The sequence below is a fragment of the Stomoxys calcitrans genome, chromosome 5 (genome assembly GCF_963082655.1).
Source record: "Stomoxys calcitrans chromosome 5, idStoCalc2.1, whole genome shotgun sequence".
Taxonomy (NCBI): Eukaryota; Metazoa; Arthropoda; class Insecta; order Diptera; family Muscidae; genus Stomoxys; species Stomoxys calcitrans.
In genome coordinates this window covers 13,063,570-13,081,759 of record NC_081556.1, presented here as the reverse complement: position 1 = coordinate 13,081,759, position 18,190 = coordinate 13,063,570, and the positions used below count along the sequence as shown (strand labels likewise).

General features: G+C 37.0%; 2 protein-coding genes and 1 non-coding gene across 4 annotated transcripts; 1 reads left to right on the top strand and 2 right to left on the bottom strand.

Moving 5' to 3' along the window:
- Positions 1 to 4,979: 4,979 nt before the first annotated feature.
- Positions 4,980 to 5,052, bottom strand: Trnar-acg (transfer RNA arginine (anticodon ACG)). Its single transcript has one exon. It is a non-coding gene; the product is annotated as a tRNA-Arg (tRNA).
- A 1,479-nt stretch (positions 5,053 to 6,531) lies between these two features.
- On the top strand, positions 6,532 to 7,140 carry LOC106088681 (transmembrane protein 14 homolog). The gene is made up of 2 exons (XM_013254330.2): positions 6,532 to 6,712; positions 6,778 to 7,140. Exons 1-2 carry the CDS (start codon positions 6,637 to 6,639, stop codon positions 7,032 to 7,034), a joined length of 333 nt encoding a protein of 110 aa, XP_013109784.1. The 5' UTR covers positions 6,532 to 6,636; the 3' UTR covers positions 7,035 to 7,140.
- An 802-nt stretch (positions 7,141 to 7,942) lies between these two features.
- LOC106088680 (protein transport protein Sec31A) lies at positions 7,943 to 16,320 on the bottom strand. 2 transcript variants are annotated; one of them, XM_013254328.2, is made up of 12 exons: positions 16,223 to 16,320; positions 15,776 to 16,007; positions 14,744 to 15,713; positions 14,439 to 14,682; positions 14,264 to 14,379; positions 11,825 to 11,939; positions 10,376 to 11,757; positions 9,992 to 10,168; positions 9,545 to 9,664; positions 8,820 to 9,203; positions 8,680 to 8,751; positions 7,943 to 8,615 (listed from the first exon to the last, which is right to left on the bottom strand). In XM_013254328.2, exons 2-12 carry the CDS (start codon positions 15,970 to 15,972, stop codon positions 8,427 to 8,429), a joined length of 3,966 nt encoding a protein of 1,321 aa, XP_013109782.2. In that variant the 5' UTR covers positions 15,973 to 16,007; positions 16,223 to 16,320; the 3' UTR covers positions 7,943 to 8,426. The 2 variants fall into 2 exon arrangements, with proteins under 2 accessions (XP_013109782.2, XP_013109783.2); XM_013254329.2 differs by lacking the exon at positions 9,992 to 10,168.
- Positions 16,321 to 18,190: the final 1,870 nt, after the last annotated feature.

Below are 18,190 nucleotides of genomic sequence, written 5' to 3'. Positions count from 1 at the left end.
TAGGCTTAAACCATGTTTACACTTGGAGCAAATTTAGATTTGCGATGAGATTTCAGAAATCTCGTGTTATGCAACAAGGTTTCCCATACATTTTCAGTGTGAGCAAATCTACTTATTTGAGGAGATTTGCAATAAATCTCCTTCAAAATTCAAATGCAACACTTCGTTTGCATACTGGATATTATCGGTAGTTATTGGCAGCACTTTTTCTCAACATCTGACAATTTCTTACCGAAAAATTACCTTGGGAAATTCGGAAAGGGACATTTTTTTGCCGAAACTTCGTAAAGAATTCTGAATTAATTTTGTATTGAAATCGGACGTACCTTCCGAAACTTCGTAAAGAATTCTGAACGATTTTGGAAGTAATTTCGTATTCTTTCGTAACTTTGTAAAAAATTCTGAACAATTTCAGAAGTATTTTCGTATTGAAATCTGAAGTACCTTCCGAAACTTCGTAAAGATTTCTGAACGATTTCCGAAGTCTTTTCGTATTGAAATCGGGTGTACTTTCCGAAACTTCGTACAGAGATCAACAAACTGAATTGATTTTTTTCATTGACACATATAATGGTAAAAAAAAAATATAGGTTGAGCTGAGAAAAATGTCTATATCTCGAGAGGAATGCTTCAAGCTCCTGCGTTACTACAGAAGAAGGCCGACTATCTGGCGCCCGATCCGGCCTCTATTTTCACAGCGTGCCCAGGACTTGCATATACTCCGAAAGTCTGGTTGGAGGCACGCCACAGGGTGCATTTTATCGCCACTCCTATGGATAACCACCGTAAATGACCTATAACGGATGCAGACTGGGAAGTGATTTTAACCTGTCTACTACGAAGACAATATTATAATACTTCTAAGGGGTAAGGATCCGAACAAGCTAGGTGTATGTCTATAGCGGCATGGGGCGGATTAATATCCGCGCCCTTTTTGCTGTGCTTGTACACGAACACAAATATGTGCAATAGTGTGTGTGTATTTTCCCGCCACTGTTTTAGACTTATCCACTTAAACCATGATATGAATTACCAGGTAGTGTACCGTAAACAGCTGAGTAAAATTTTTTCTCGCAAAGTGCACTCTCTGTCAAACAAGTTTTGGTTGTGTGTGTGTTATAGTTAAGAACCATACACACAAACGACGAAAAATGGTGCGAACTAGTAACATACTCACAATCAGAGTTGCACTAATCACTGATTTTGACAGATAGTGCACTCAATATTTTGTTGTTGGACAACCGCCACTACCTGTAAAGGAATATATCTTAACTTAAACCCCGTTTACACTGCTCTATCCCCATTTGCCCATTTGCTATCCCCAATGGCCTACATTCATATATCAATCATAAGAAGCCGTGCAAAATTTCATCTTTGAATATCAAGACGGTCACCAATATACGTCTAGATTAGTATGCTATATCGCTATGGTAATTTGGCAATGCCACCTAGAGAACAGTTTTGATTGCCACTGTATTAAAATATAACTTTAAAAAGGCATATTTGCGATTCGTTGAATTTGTATGAAAAATTTAATCACGTTTTTATACTCTCTAAGAAGCCTGTGACACAATTTATTTATTTTTAAGTTAGCATTTATTGGCAGAACTTCGAAGAAACCCCAATTGTTTATGTTCATTACGAAGCAGTACATTAGCCTTTAACCCATTATGGCTAGGTACTATGTTTGTTTTTCACCATTGAAATCCCATTATGTTCCGATTACATTTTGGAAACACTACACAAATAACAATGATAAAATAACAATTTTACTAAAATTTTACCATAAGTAATGAGAGAATGCCCTACTGAATGAAATCAGCAAGTTGTTTTACTTCAAAATCTATTATCTAAAAAAAGTAATTGGTGAAAAATATCGCGAAAAGGGTATATAGAACCAGCCTTTAGTACGAAAAGCTCCCTAGCACATCTTATTAAAAAAAATAATTTTTTTTTTCTTTTAAATAAATAGTGACCAATAAGCGATTTTAAAAAATATTTCTTGTATCTATGGTTCTTAACTACAATACACACACACAACCAAAACTCGTAGACATATAGTGCACTTCGTGAGAAAAAATTGTACTCAGCTGTTTACGCTACACTACCTGGTAATTATGTCATGACCAGCTGTAAAGGTAAAAATATTAGTCCCGTTAACGTACCATAGCTTTAAATAAGTTTTCCTTGCTTACACTTACCTGCCATCCCACATTCTTTAGACGTTTCTTTAATTTTTTCCATTTTTGTTAGTAAATAAAAACTTTAAAGTTAAAACTTAATCAAAACTATAGAATTACTGTGCATTGTGATATGTTCCAACTTCTTTTCTATGTGGTTTCCCAAATATATATTACTAGCCGAACCGGGTCCATTTCGCTGCGCATTCTTCAACTCTCTAATATCTTTTTAGGTTGGGGACACTTCGCCCTGAATGCGGATATCGAATTCGTGCCATTGTAGCCTATGACGCTGAACGCGTTCGAATCCTGTCGAGAACATAGGACAAAGCGGAGCTTGGCGATATTTGCGAAATACAATGCCATGCATGGTAATTTAAAACATTTTCCCCAAAGAGGTGTCGCACAGCGGGACGCCGTTCGGACTTGGCTACCAAAAAAAACCCTTATCATTGAGTTTAAACTTGATTCGGAAAGCGCTCATTGTTGTGTGAGAAGATTGCCCTTGCTCGGTTTCTGGTGTTTTTAAAAATTGGGGTAATGAGAAATGCTTTTTAGGGGATATCAAATATGGATATCAAATTCGTGCTGCACTTCCTAATGCCTTTAGTTTGAGCCCCATATTGCTATGGCCGATAATTATGAACCGTTTGGAGGTTTTTTTGGGGCTAGGGCGGCCCCCGGCACTTTACACTGAAATATATATCAAATTCGTTCTTTATTCCCAACAGAAATTAAGTTCAGTTTAGGGGGTGCTTTAGGGTGTATTCCAAAACACTTGGAAACCAAATTCGTTTTTGACTCTCAAATACCTTTTGAGTCCCATATTGTAATAATGGGTCAAATCACCCATTTTACATATCTTTAGGAGGATAAGCGCCACCTAGACTTGATCGCAAATTTTAATGTCATATTCGTAATCTACTCCCAAATACTTTTCATTTGAGTCCCATATAGCCATGGTCGGCTAATATGCCCATTTGGGGGTATTTGGGGTGGGCGGTCCCATTACTTGCACCTAATGTTTTATGCCATATTTGTAATCTACTGCCTAATACTTTTCATGTGGGTCCCATATTGACATGAACTTCGAATATATCTGCTTAGAGTAGGTTTGGGGTTGAGGGGGCCCGCTGGGTACTTGTTCCCAAAATTTAATACCATATTCGTTTTCTGGTCTCCAACGCCTTTCATTTGATACCTTTGTTGTGCCCATCGGACCACTTTCGGATATGGGTGGGGTTTTTGGTGTATGAGTGAGGGTCCGCCTTCAACCGATATCCAAAAATTATATAGCCTATGTTTCCTTCCAGACAAACGTACACAATCTATGAAAATTTTAAGAAAATCGGTTTAGCCAAGTATCATATAGTCATAATGGGTCTAATGGCGTTTTTGAGGGGTGGCGTGCCCCCTATACTTCTATCTGATTTGGTATGCCAGATTCGAAATCTACTCCCGAATACCTTTCATTTGATCCCAATATTGAAATGAACGTCCAATATGTCTGTTTGGGGAAATTTTGGGGTTGGGGCGGTCCGATGGGTACTTAGACTCAAAGTTTAATACCATATTCGTATTCTACTCTTCAATACCTTTCATTTGATATCTCTATAGTCCCGATCGGTCTACTTTTGATTTTGGGTTGTGTTCTTGGCATAAGTGGGAGGGTCCGTCCCCCGTCCGATATCGAAAAAAATATATAGCCTATGTTTCCTTCCAGACCAACTTACACCATAGCGAAAATTTCGAGAAAATCGCTCTGCCGTTTTTAAGTCTATATGGAACAAACAAACCGAGTTCCATATATCCGTGATTAGCTAATGTGCCCAATTTTGGTTTTTTTGTGGGGGTGGGGTGACCCCCGATACTTCGACATAAATTTGTATGCCAAATTCGTTATCTACTCTCGCATAATTTTCATTTGATACCCATATTGTCCTAATGGGTCCACCTTTGATTTTAGATGGTGTTTTTGAGGTAACGGTGGAGGATCCGCCCCCTTCCATTATCAACAAATTGCAAAGCCTATTCCTACTTGCTGGTCATATTCGTAATATACTCCCGAATACCTTTCATTTGAGTCCCATATTGTCATGATCGGTCCACTTTTATTTTTGGGTAGTGCATTTGGGGTAAGGGGTAGGGACCGTCCCCCTCCCAATATCAAAAAATTATATGAAAATTTCAAGGTAATCGGTTCAGCTGTTTTTGCGTCTATACGGTACAAACAAACAAACACAAATTGAATTTTATATATAAGAAGATATATAAATGAACATGTAGCATAAGAAATAAAAATGCCCATTAAAACGGACACTATGCACTAATGGGTTAATAAAATATTCAAACATAGGTAGGTACATGCGTTCAATTACAAAAGCAAAAATATTTGTTGTCTACATGTGTATTGCCTTCTTAATTATAAATTCAACTGAGTACATGGTCTAAGCAATCGAAAAGGTAACAAAAAACAAAATGCGTGAAAGAATACATACCTATTTATTAACGTTAATTTTGTTGCCTTTAAAAGAATTTCCCTTCAAGAGTTAAAATACACTGTGACTGCGCCTTTTGCAATACTCCAAGCATTTCTGAAATGCACTTTTAGTGTGGTATGAATTTGTAATCGATTTCTTCTACTTCGAAGACTAGAGGAAGGAATTTTTTTATTTTCATCTATGTTAGTTTATTTTTTAACATTGACCTTATTATTTGCAGGCATTTCAGTAAATCGAGAGATGATAAGCGATTGGAAAATTGTTTTATTTAAATAAAAAAAATCGTAAAAAAACTTTGCGATCCTGCCAGGAGTCGAACCTGGAATCTTCTGATCCGTAGTCAGACGCGTTATCCATTGCGCCACAGGACCATGTGTCCGACGCATGATAAAGCTTTATGAGTTTTTTCAACTATACATTTAAAATAGAAACGCTTTCACTAAGTTGTCGCTCCATAACAAAGTTTTCAGTAATGCATGTTGCCAGATCAGACAAAATCATGAAAGCTCCGATGTAATTTTCTTATGTATAGCATACACTGAATGATTTGTGGGACTAATTTTCCGGAGGCATCATTAGCGGATGCAGATATTTTAGGTCTTTCTTTGGAAAAGAGGAAAAAACGGCGAGTAAGACAAATAATGTTATTTTAATGGCATCTGTATTAATTATTTCCCAATTTTAGGAAGTTTTGTACATGGAGTCTTCTTCACGAAAAATGAATGCAAATGCAAATTTGCTTCTATTTTTTCTATTGTTTTGCATGAAAATCAGGATTCACTGAATAAGGTTAAGCCAAGCGATCAGCCGATATACTTTTTTTTTAATATTTGGCAGTACTTGGCATTGAGGATGTCAACTTGTTCTCTTTTTACATTCATTCTTTGTTTACGTTTTCTCCTATATGATGACATTTTCAATCGTCAGATTTGACATCCTTAATGATGTTTATGGGGCCTATCCACTTTGTGTTTTGCATGTGACCTAACCTTCTATTAGTGAATCCTGCATGAAAATGATAAACCAAATTTATGCCAGGTAAACAAACGATTAACGCCGTTATAGAAAAATCACTATACGGCAGTGCCATCATTTCAATAAACTTCAAACACAAAACTGTACTTTTGTACTCATTTTAGTACCATACGGTAATACCATACGGTAATACCCTTCGGTATTAGCCTTATTACCAAAAAAGAAAAACATTGAAAATAAATTGAATCTAAATTTATTTCTATTATTTATGTCAATAATTACAAAAAGTAATGTTACACCGCGACCAACCTCAATTCTTTGTATTCAGCAATTGATTTCATATCCATTGATTCCCAGAAGTGGTTTTCATATGGACACACCAACACAGCATCGTTTTCCTCCCCAGAGACTATCATGTTCTTGATGTAGAATGTCATTAGAATTTTTATTATTTCCATTTTTTACGGCTCTCGATTATTTTAACAGGTTTTTACGCACTCAAAGTGCAGTAGAACATTTTGTTTTTTTTTTTTGTTTAAGGCTCTATCACACTACATGTTCTTGTCTTATGCCACTTTTTATGTATCATTGGTATTTCATTGTGTTTCAAAATTGCAAATTTACGAGATTCATAATTTTTGCTACCACGCGCACACGTATACACACAGGCACACAATTTATTTGAGTGTGTTGGCATAACGTCGATCAGCTTGATGATAAGATGGCGGATTTGTGGTTGTTGTACAAATGAGACCACCTTTAATTGTTTTGCCAATTCAATCATGCTTACAGAGTTGTATATTTGATTTCGTTGTTGTTGGGCTAGATACCCACCCTGGCTAGTTCGATTACTTAAATGGTAACGCATAACCTAATAAACCGACTACCAGACTAAACCGTAATAACCAGTTTCAGCAGTTTTGGAATTTTGCCACACAGCCTAATATTTGGAAATATTGAAGTAATTGTATTACAAAATAATGCCGACCGATGTAATTGGATATTTGTATGCGGCAACAGTTGCTGCCGGCGGTATAATGGGTTATGTTAAAGCAGGTTGGTTTATTGTAACAGTTATGTTGCCTACTATGTATTGCAATATTTATTATATCTCGCTGCAGGATCTATGCCTTCATTGGGGGCAGGTCTAGCATTTGGTGCAATATTAGGTTTAGGAGCCCACTACAATTCTCAAGATCCACCCAGACCACTACTGCAATTGGGCACTTCCTTGGTTTTGGCCGGCGTAATGGGAGCAAGATTTCAACGATCGGGAAAAATGATGCCAGCCGGCATGATTTGTATTATTTCAATTGCGGCTCTTATAAGGAATGTCGTAACATACAATCGTTATTTGCCATTACCAGGAAGAAACTAAACATGTGTTTTTATTTTATACTCTTATATACTTGGTTAAGGTTTAATTGGGTTTCCTATGCACTTGCCTCTCTCTTAAATAGAAATGTATTATCCTATTTAACCTATGTTTAATTATTTTTACTTACATGGAAAAATGTAGGGTACCCCTTAGAGAAGCTTTGGTGAAAATAGATATCAAATCCATACACATGCAAATGAGTTAATACCGCATACATCATTTTTCGTTTGTTGCTTAAACCGCCATTAAGAACTATGTACTTATTAAATGTTGATTAGATATTTCATTGAGATAGACTGGAAAGGTTATATAAGGGGATCGTTGTTAATAGGCCATTGCAACTAAATTAAGAAAAAACCTTGTTATTGTTCGTAAAATCCCTTCATTAGATAAAGAAGCCACGAACACTTACTCCGTGATTCCACTCACATCTGAATGCTTTTCTTCACCACTTCTTGCATGTAAAGCTGATGTAGATTTAAAGTTGGTTTATTTGACTGTTTTCCTCTATAGAAGTGCAAAATAAACCTATCATAAAATGCATTCCGTTTTGTGAGTACCGGTAAAGTATCAATGATTCCAATGCCGAGCCAAGACTTAGGTGGCTTTCAGCATTAACAAAATAGATGAGTACCTTTCGTAAATGACAACATAATCGATTTGGGGTCGATTATGGTCTCGCAACTATAGTTGCGCTGCCACTAAATATAACCATTAATTAAACATTGGTAAAAATGTGGAAATTGCTTCATTCAATATCAGTGTTTTAAGCGTTTAGCTACTTAACATAACTTAAGTTGCAATTTACAATCGACCCATTTGTTTTATTTGTCAGAGTTGGTGTCACGTTGCATGTCTATGCAGTCCGATTTTGGAAAAGCTTAAATAATAATAAAAATCCCATATCATTGATATATGTATTTATATACTTTATTGTTATATCGTAACCGTAATTTCGTAACATTTTTTATTGTTTTAAACATAATTGCATACTTTTGAAAATCAAAGACATAAAAATAAAAAAACAACATAAAGAACAAAGAGACATAAGGCGAGCTGGGGATGAACTATAATGGCCTTATTCGCAAAACTTAATGAAGCCTTAAAATAGGTTTATTTTATAGATCTAGAAAGGAAATCCGTCAAATAAATCTATCTCAAATCTACATTTAGTTTTGTGAATGCCGGCGTAAATGTTTTTAATATAAACGAGAGAAACAAAAGAAAACAAGTTTTCTCTTAAGTTTTGTGCAACATGAAGAAAATCATACGCTGGTATATCTGAACTTTAAATGCAAATTAATATAAAAAACAAGACAAGCATAATTTAATAACTAAAAAATGTTTATATGGAATAAAGTATTGTGAATTACTCGGGTCGCATTATATATCTTATCGTAAATACACTTGTAAATCGGTCGCTGATTGAATTAGCACCTTAAGACCTGGCATAAAGCCAGCACATTGGGAAAAGTCCGATCCAAAGGCTATTTGAGTATGAACTTGTAACGCATTACCATAGTCGCCAATCTGTATGAATTGTATTATTTGATTTAAGGCGTCAATGGTCACGGTATGGAGCTATAAAGAGCAAAGCAAATATTTTAAACTAAATACTTCTAGGTGAAAATAATTGCGTTCTTACTCTTCCATCTCTTAAGCAATCATATAGATTTTCCAGACGCTTCGTAACATCTACAAACTTGCGTTTAGTGCGCTGCGAATAGAATATATAAGGCATATCATTAGTCTTTGGCTTTAAGGCTAGAATGTTCAAATACTTACTGGATCATTGGTGGCATTTAGGCAGTTGGTTTTCAGTTCTTCTAGCACAGTCTGTAGATAAATATACTCTTCTGGCAGGGGCGGTTTTTGTTTGGGAGGTTCCGCTTGTCTTTGGGGTTGCAGAGTGGATTGCTGTTGCTGTTGTTGTTGGCTAGGATCCATATACCCACCTCCCATAGCTTGGGTGGGTTGCGTTTGCCATTGTGGTGCTTGTTGTTGTGATATTGCCGATGTCTGGAAATTCATTGGCTGGACAGGGGCTGGCACATTGTTATTTTGCATAGCTGGGTTGTAGAAGGCAGTTCCGCCAGTCATTGGGGGTTGTGTGGGATTTAACACATTATGTGGTTGGGGTGGTGGCGGCATACCAGGAGGCAAGGCTCCCTATTGGAGTGAAAAAAAAATAGATTTTGTAACGGCAAAAACGATTAATGTGCACAATCTTTAACCGACTTTAACGCAGTCTGGCTGCATAAAAGAAAACGGCAATTCTACCTTTCCAAGGAAAATCTTTGATTCAGCCTGGCTGAATAAGTTTTTCCCATAGAAAGACTTTAATTCAGCCTGGCTGAATACATCTTTCCCATAAAAAGATTTATTCAGACAGGCTGAATATTCCCATAGGAAAACTCTAATTCAGCCTGGCTGAATAAGTTTTTCCCATAGAAAAATTTTAATTCAGCCTGGCTGAATAAGGGTTCCGCACGATATTTTACCTAACTAACCTGTTGATAGTGAGCATTGGGATCCATGTAACCATTTTGATTTTGATTCGGATCAACACCAAAGAGTGGATGAGTTATGGGAGCCGCTGCAGTTCCTGTTGTAGCTTCGGCTTTCTTTACCTGTAAATAGAGAATTAATCAAATTAGGAAAACCGGTTGTAGGGTTTTACAACAATCTGTAGTGACAAAAAAACAGCAAAGCAAAACTCATCGAAATATAAAACCGAACATGAACTGATGGCATAAGCTGACTGAAAACGAGCTTCCTTAACATGGACAAGTAGAAACTGTTGCAGGTTTAAATACAATTAATCAGTGTGTCTGAGGCATTACGGAGAAATTCAACGAACATTGGGTTAGTAGAATGTATTATGTTTGTCATATAAAACATTTTTAACTCATCGAATATTAAACAAAGCAAATCACAGGCATTTACTTTCAAAATACCTTAAACAGCATAGGAGGTTGTTGTAAAGAGTTTGAATCATTTTGAAAATTTGTATTTAAATTGTCGCTATTGACTTTGGCGACATCCTTTTCATGGTTGATAACCTTCTGCCATTTACGAGTGCCCGCGTGTGTAGCAGACATTTCATTTGATCTATTCTGGGAGAAGTAGGGATTCTATTTTGATGGGACAAACATTTTTAAAAATTATAAACTTCATTTAATTATTTTCTTTTTTGTAAATTGATGATATCCGGTAAAAAAGTCTGGGTTTTTTCTTTGGGAAATATAATTTTGTTTCTTTACATAGTCTTATCCTGTAGACTCCATGAAGATTTTTTCTTAAAACCAAAAAACAACATAATAATTAAGAAATATATTTACCGGTCGGCTAGACTTTAGTGCGGGAGGATCATTCCACCCCGGCGGTGGTGTGGGATTGCGTTGTATGTTTTGCATAGGTGGTGGGGGAACTGCAGCTGTAGCTGTCTCAATTGGTCCAACACCAGGCATGAAAGCATTGTTACCAAATGGAGTCGAACTAAATGAGGGCTGCATAATCGAGGGGGCCGGGGCTGCATTAAAAGGCGTTGTATTGAATGAAGAAGGTGCCTGCATTGGAGCCACTGGTGGTGCTTGATATGTATTGCCATAACCACCCATTGGTCCCGAGGGTGCCACCGAAGGATCTAAAACATATTTAGATCTTGAGGTCAAGCCACCACCGCTGGTAGTGCCACCTTGAGAACTTGAAGTACTTAAAGGACGTGGAGGTTGCACCATATTCTCACCCATTGGAGGTTTTATGGGAGCAGCAGCTGGATTAAACATGGAAGGCATAGGACCAGCGGGCGGAATGGCGGGATTGTAAGGAGCAGGCATTGAACCTACGGGATTTGAATTCCACGTGGGAACTGGTGCAAAAGCAGCTTGATTTGGCATTGCTGGAGCCACTGCCCCTGGATAACCCATATTTTGGCCAGAAAACGACCCCCTAGGCTGCGTTCGCTGGTGCATATTTTGTTGCGCACCATATGCCTGATGCTGTTGATGCTTCGGCTGAGGTTGCACAATATTAGTAATACGTTGCTTCAAATCATTAAGGTCTGGGTGGGCTGACGTGGCCTTAATTTCCATTATATATGCCAAGGCAGCAGTAAAAGCACCTTGGGCCACCAACAAACCTCCATACTCCATAATGAAATCGGCCACTTTGGAGTTTAATTCTACAGCTATACCTTGTTCCTCCAGTGACTTATTCATAAGCATAACCACTTCAGCAAGTTCTTGCAGCTCCGAAGTACTCAATTTGTAATTTGAATTTTGATTTTCCGACTGCTTCAATTTGTACCAGGCTATAACAAGTTTATCTATATTGCCAGCGCAGATATAGCAAAGCATAGCATTGCGTATGTACTCAGCGTTCGAAATACTTTCGTTCAATAGTCGATCACCCAGTTTTTCACAAATGTCAACCACTTTTCGCTCACTATGTCGTAGGGCGGCAACCAAGGCCTCCTTCCAGGAGTCAATTGTACAACGGGTAACAAAATCCATCCAATCGCATGTTACCAATGCCGATATAACATTGGATAATTCACCTTGTTGCTCTTGTAAATAACGATTTTGAGTCTTTGTTAGAAATTCAATGCCAGCGGTGGAAGCAATTATAAAAGCTTCAGGTATACGTTTTCTATTTAAGCATAGCTGAACGGCAGCCTCTAAATTACCGCTAAGTATAGCTTCTGTTATAAGGCTGTCGGCATCTAAGTGAATAAGAAAGAAAATGAACACTGCAAATAAAGTTAATAAAATTTTTAACTTTAAACTTACGTTCTCCACTGGGTATTTTAAATTGAGGAAGATTTTTGGGTATCGCTTCCCCTTCATTGGTGTCCTTTTGGGAAGCAGCAATGCCATCAAATAAAGCATTGTTGTCAATAGGTTGCTAAAAAATGTTTAAAATAATTTTTAAAAATGTTAGCATAATTTTCTTTTAACTATTATGTGCTCAAAAGTTATTAAAATATTTAGCAATTAACAATACGGAGGCTTATATTCCCTTATATAGAAACACTTCATACGCCTATAATTTCAAAAAGCTTTTTACAGCAATGATAAATGTATGATTATGAAAGAAATGATCCATTAGTTAAGCCATGATTTGTACATAATAGTTTGAAATCTAAGGGGTGAACGACATCCATGATGAGGTTACTGGCCAGAATGAATTACAAACTATGAGTAACCCGGCAGCAGGAGCCTATGGGTTGCCAGTTTGACTATTTAAGAGTGAAAGCTTGTACAATCTTTACAATTGTCTTTAAATAACCAATGGCCACCCTATTCCCGCGACTATCGGTGCTTTGGACGGGAACAACTTTGCTCACCTACAGGACCTTGACGAGGATTGCCAGCTCCACATAAAAATGTGGCCACAACAACAACACAATCTGACTAGAAGAAAAAAAACCCGGTGTTTAGAAACTGGACATATTATACCCAGTTGAGGCGAAATAATATATGCCAACTAAAGAGTTATAAAATTCTTTTTTTTTCGCACAAAAAATATGATCGTCTATATCGTCTTTAAGATTGGGACATATCGCTGTGGCTTTAGACCTGGAAAATCATTCATCAGAGTGATATTCACACTGCGGAAAATCCTGTCCTTTAGAAGAAACCTTTCGAGAGTGACATACCTTCACAGTTATTTAAAGCCATGTCGGAATTCACTATCTCTGCAAAACTAGAACTTTTAAGTGCACTTATATACTTATATTTCATTCGGGTAGCTACTGTTGTATCAAAATTGCCTCTATGACCATCAGGACCCCAAAATCTCCACCTAGAAAAAACTACACCTGACCAGAGGCCTTTATTACTCCATTATTTCTTGCGAATCAATGAAGATTCTTGTTCCAGTGCCCTCTTAATCTGATACCATCAAAATATAGGTGGGCATATCCGTAATGCCCCACATACCCTGTCCAATTACCCGCGCCCAAAAGAACGGAAAAGTGCCCATAATTCGAGCAACCCCATGTCTCGGGCTCCTTCAGTCTTAGGACTATTTTCATCGCCGCACATCCAACGTATAAGTGTAAACACATTTGATATATTACGGCATTCGGCGCTTCGGCCCTGTTATCCTGTAACTTCTCGATCAGTCTCCAGAAGGAACAGCTTTATAGGTGATAATCAGCTTAACCAACGATCAAAACATTCAGTACACATCCAGTCTTCCTATTGAATTGCGACAGAAGTAGAGTACATTTTCCCTCTCATGTTTAGTTTCTAGGGAAGAAACAGGCACAGATTCTTGACATACCCCTTTAGGATAGGTTGCCTGAAAACTCCAAGATCCCGACTTCTGGTGAATAATGGCAGCTCAGTATCTCTGCCAAATTCATTCTTTCGCCTTTGTCTAAGAAAACTTCCTCAATGCACCCTTAACGATTTTAGTAATAGTAGATGAAATACGGCCACCCGTCGTGAGAGACTGTTTAAGCGGCATTGGCAAAATAATTCTCCAACCGTTCTTCCTCAAAAAGAAAAATAAATAAAATAACCAAATGCTTCAAGAGGAAATAAAGCTTTTCTATGGAGTTCCTCTAGTCACAGTCTTTGTAAACGATCCCTCCGTATCCTGCCAACCAAAAATCATATGCCATGATTCTAAACATCACCATTATAGTTATAAACATGCGACAGTTAATAAATTTGTATGCCACTATCTTACCATATAACTGTTAGTACTGCCATCTGTGCTTTGATCGCATTCAACATCCGTTGAATCACTCTTGGTGTTTCAAATGCGTGAATTGTTTGTTTTTTCGGTAAATGGAAAAATGAAATGAGTTTGTTTACATTATACACACGCACACACTCACACACACACACACACACACACACACACACAATTTTGGCTTTAGCTATTCTTTATCATCATAAAATTTAAAAATTTTCAAACATGATTGATAAAGAAGAAGGCAAAAATACATGTGTAGATGCTGTTTTGTAATAAAATATGGTATGGGGTTGAGATAACAAAATGTTTGAAAACATAATGCATACAAACAAAAAAAAAAAATACTGCACAAGAAACTAACAAACAGAAGAGGGAGAGAGTAGCAACGTGGTAATGTCTTATCAATTTTTCCAACAACACAAGAAATAGAAAGGAAATAAAGCAAAACCCAAATTGTATAGAAAATAATATTCAAAAATTAGAATTTGGCATATAAAAGAAGAACTTAAGGGACTACTTACATGTGTCAGCTGAGCCATGCGATTATTTAGTTGATCGATATCTTGAGATTGTTGATTACTATCATCTTCGGGTATATATTTGGAGAATTTTCCATCGATGTCCTCTTTATTGAAACCTTAAATGATTGAATTATCATTATCTAAATAAATAAAGTAATGTATTAATTATTTTTACCTAATAAATTAAGAATTTCCTCTTTGGGATTTCGTTCAAAGTTAGCCTTGATAAAATACCACAAAAAACGACCATTTTGATCGGGCATTTCATCAGCCTTTTGACGGCAATAATCAATGAAGTTGGCTTCATTTAGCGATTTCTCCAAAGCCTGAGCTCGCTCCACCAGCAATGGTTCAGTAGTAACTTGAGAAATATTTATGGTTTTGGATTTATTATTAAAAGACACCAGTTTGCCGCCGAACTATAACAAAAAAAATTAAAATTTTTAATGTGTATTTCATTCAAATTTTCTCCATATTTACCCCAAATGTCACGCCACATTGTTTTTTTATCCACTTTGGGGCATATTTCAAATCATGATAAACAATAGGAGCCGTTTGTTGTGGCATTGGTGCCTGGGCAAACTGATCCATGCCAGGAAAAGAGTCTGCAATTTTATTGGATGTCTGCACCTGTTGTTGTACTCCACCAAATAGAGAGTAAATGGAAACATTGCCATCCAAACTAGAGCTGGATATCAATGCTGGATTACGCGGACACCACTGTACATCTGAATACCAAGTGGCTGTGGTGGCGACTTCCGAAAGTATTTCCCCTTCAGGTGATTGTGTATTGGGATTCCAGCAATATATACGGTTATCTTTACCGCAAGAGACCATCAAATCAATATCTCTTGGACACCAAGACATACCCAAAACACCACGTTGGTGAATTTGCATAGTTTTAGCTGGTGCAGTGGCATAACGCAAGTCCCACAATTGCACAACGGGAGCCTGATCGTCTTCTGAGGCCAGCCACACTTGGGTGGCCGCTTCTGGGTGCCACTGTATAGCATGCCATCTTACACGAGATTGAGTATCCGATAATTTGATGATTTGTTCGCTCTTACGCAAATCCCAAATAACACATCTCGAACTGAATACCGAAGCCAAGATATGTTGCACTTGTCTATTCCAAGCGACATTCTTTACATCTTCGAATGGCTGAGTCTTAGCACCGGGGTTCATATGTGTGGTGGTATTATTCAAATCCCATATAAATATTTCAGACTCAGAAGCACAGGAAGCCAACAGATTTGTTTGGAATGGATTGAAATCCAAACCACTTACGGGACCAGTATGTTTATCCTGTCTAGCAATTAAACCATCTTCGCTGGCCAACATTTTCGATGGGGAATAAATCATCACATGCCCACCCTCGCAACCACCAACAATTAAGCCATTGTTGTGAGCAGCACCATAACCTGTAGGACTCCATATAAGCTTTTGGAATCTGTAAGCATGGGCAAACATTAAAACTTTTAATCAATGGTTGCTTATATGGCAACAACTTACCTATATTGGCTAGGCGTAGATGCCTTGAGTGCCAAATCGTAGCTGGGATCGCTGAAGTTCGTGGAATAAATTTCCAATGTTGAGTTCACATTGGAATCAAATTGTTGTGCTGCAGTCCCAGCTGCTAAATAAATTGGATTTTGTGGTAGTGGCGACCAGGCAATATTCACTGTCTTTTGCAGTTCCTTGATTTTCATCTTGCCACTGTGTTATCAAAGATTTAATCAAGAACCTAGAATCGTTAATTAGAAAAAATTAGGAATTGTGTCACATAAAAAGTATGTTTATTTGCTGGCACCACCACCACCAATTGAAATTGTCCCCGTCATCAATTTCTTTCTCTCTCTCTCTCTCGTACTGCTATGAATTTCACTCTTTTAGTAAAGTATTTGCTAACACTTAAACTAATTTAAACCGATTTTGAATTTAGAATCTTAATTCACAAACCTTTGCTTTCTGCAATGAATAAATAAATCAAAAACGCACAATAATTGAAAATTTGCCGACGTATCTTTTCGGTCTCCTGCGGTTAAATCTGACAAGTGGAGAACATAAATCGATTAATCGATTTGAAATTTGTATTCGCGTACAAAAGATTTGTATCGATAAAACAGCTGTTTCTCATAAAATAGGGCTGTTCGCGTATTTCTCCGGTAAAAATTCTCAGGAGAATAAGCAGAATGCACTTATAAGGTGAGGTCATGCGAACAGCTGAGCAAAATTTTGTTTTGATTTTACAGTAAATTGAAATGTCAAAGGCTTAATAACACAGTTATGAATTTTTCTAAAATCTTAAAAAGATTTTCTATTTGATCTGCTATAGCGATGAAACTACAAATATAAAATATTCAAATATATTTTTGATAATTTGTAAAACAAAGTTTATTTCTTAAATCACTTTGATATTAGCATTAACGTCATTGCCAATCAAGATAGTTTTGTTGGGGGTAGATCAAGGTGGATTTAAAAAGGCGGTCTCACGCTAACAGCTGTTAACAGCCAGCCAGGTTTGACGGTATTAGGATGACAGATTTTTGTTTGTATCTTTATGTTGTTATCTTTTTTCTCCCATATTCCCTGCTGATGTAAGCACACGTATGCACACACGCACATGAATTTCTCTGTGTGTGTTGGCAAAACGTCGAAAAACTTGATGACAACTTTGCGGATCTCACCATATGATTTGTGGTTGTTGTACAAATGAGACCACCTTTAACAGCTTTAAGAAGCTTTTAAATTCAACGAACTCTCCAGCTTACTTCTACTAGCAAATAAACCATGCGAACGACTTCCAGTAACAATTGTAACAAAAGGTCGGTTTCCCGAATGAAAACTGCCTTATCTGGCGGCAACAACAATTTTGCATATTATAGTGGAAATCCGAAACTCAAAATTCATCCTACGATTCGGGCAAAGCAGGATTCGCCAATAGAAGGCCGCATGAACATCATTAAGGATGTCAAATCTGCCGATTGAAAATGTCATCTTACAAGGAAAAAGTAAACAAAGAATTAATGTAAAAGACAACAAGTTGATATCCTCAATGCCAAGTACTGCCAAAACTTACAAAAATTGCATATCAGCTGATCACTTGGCTTAACCTTATTCAGTGAATCCTACGGGCATAGAAATGCAAATTAACAAGGGGTTTCCCCCTTAGTTTGTATGGATAAAAATTCTATTCCCGATTAGCTAAGCGGCAAAGCTAATCGTTGTTAATGTGAACATATCGTGTCATCATTCAATTTGAATGACAAAACTAAAAGAGGAGCAACGCAACATATTTATTCACTGAATAAACGTTTTGAAATGGCAAAATAGCTTAGGATTTTACTAAAATTACACTTATGAACTCCGAGAAACATTTATTTATAATTAAAATGACTTATTTTATTTGTTTTTGTGTAAACAGGATTTAAGAGACTGTTAATCGCTAAAACCTCGTTTACACTGCTCTTTAAATCCGGATTCAATGTCTCTATCATCTGTTTTCAATCTGAAATCAACTGACGATTCGAATTTAATGGGCAGTGTAAACAGGGTTTAAGGTGGAGTTACATACCTCGCGCATCACTTATGCGTACTTACACATGCATGTCAGAAAAAATTAAAATAGGTTGGTTTGTATTGTGTGAGTTACACAACAAATGCACGCACACACCTGACAGAACAAGTTAACCAACTCTCAACATTTAACGCACTTCAGGGCGCAAAATAAATGATTTGAATATGCTTACAGTTCAAAATGGCTTTGCAGTCCGTAAATTAGAGAAATTCTTTTATTAAAATCATATTTAACCACATCACTGCCAATTTCTATGTGTATCCATTAACTTTGGAAATGAAATAAAGCTGATTTTTATAAATTCATGCGCAGCAAAAGACGCATGGTATGTAACTCAACCCAAAGAACGC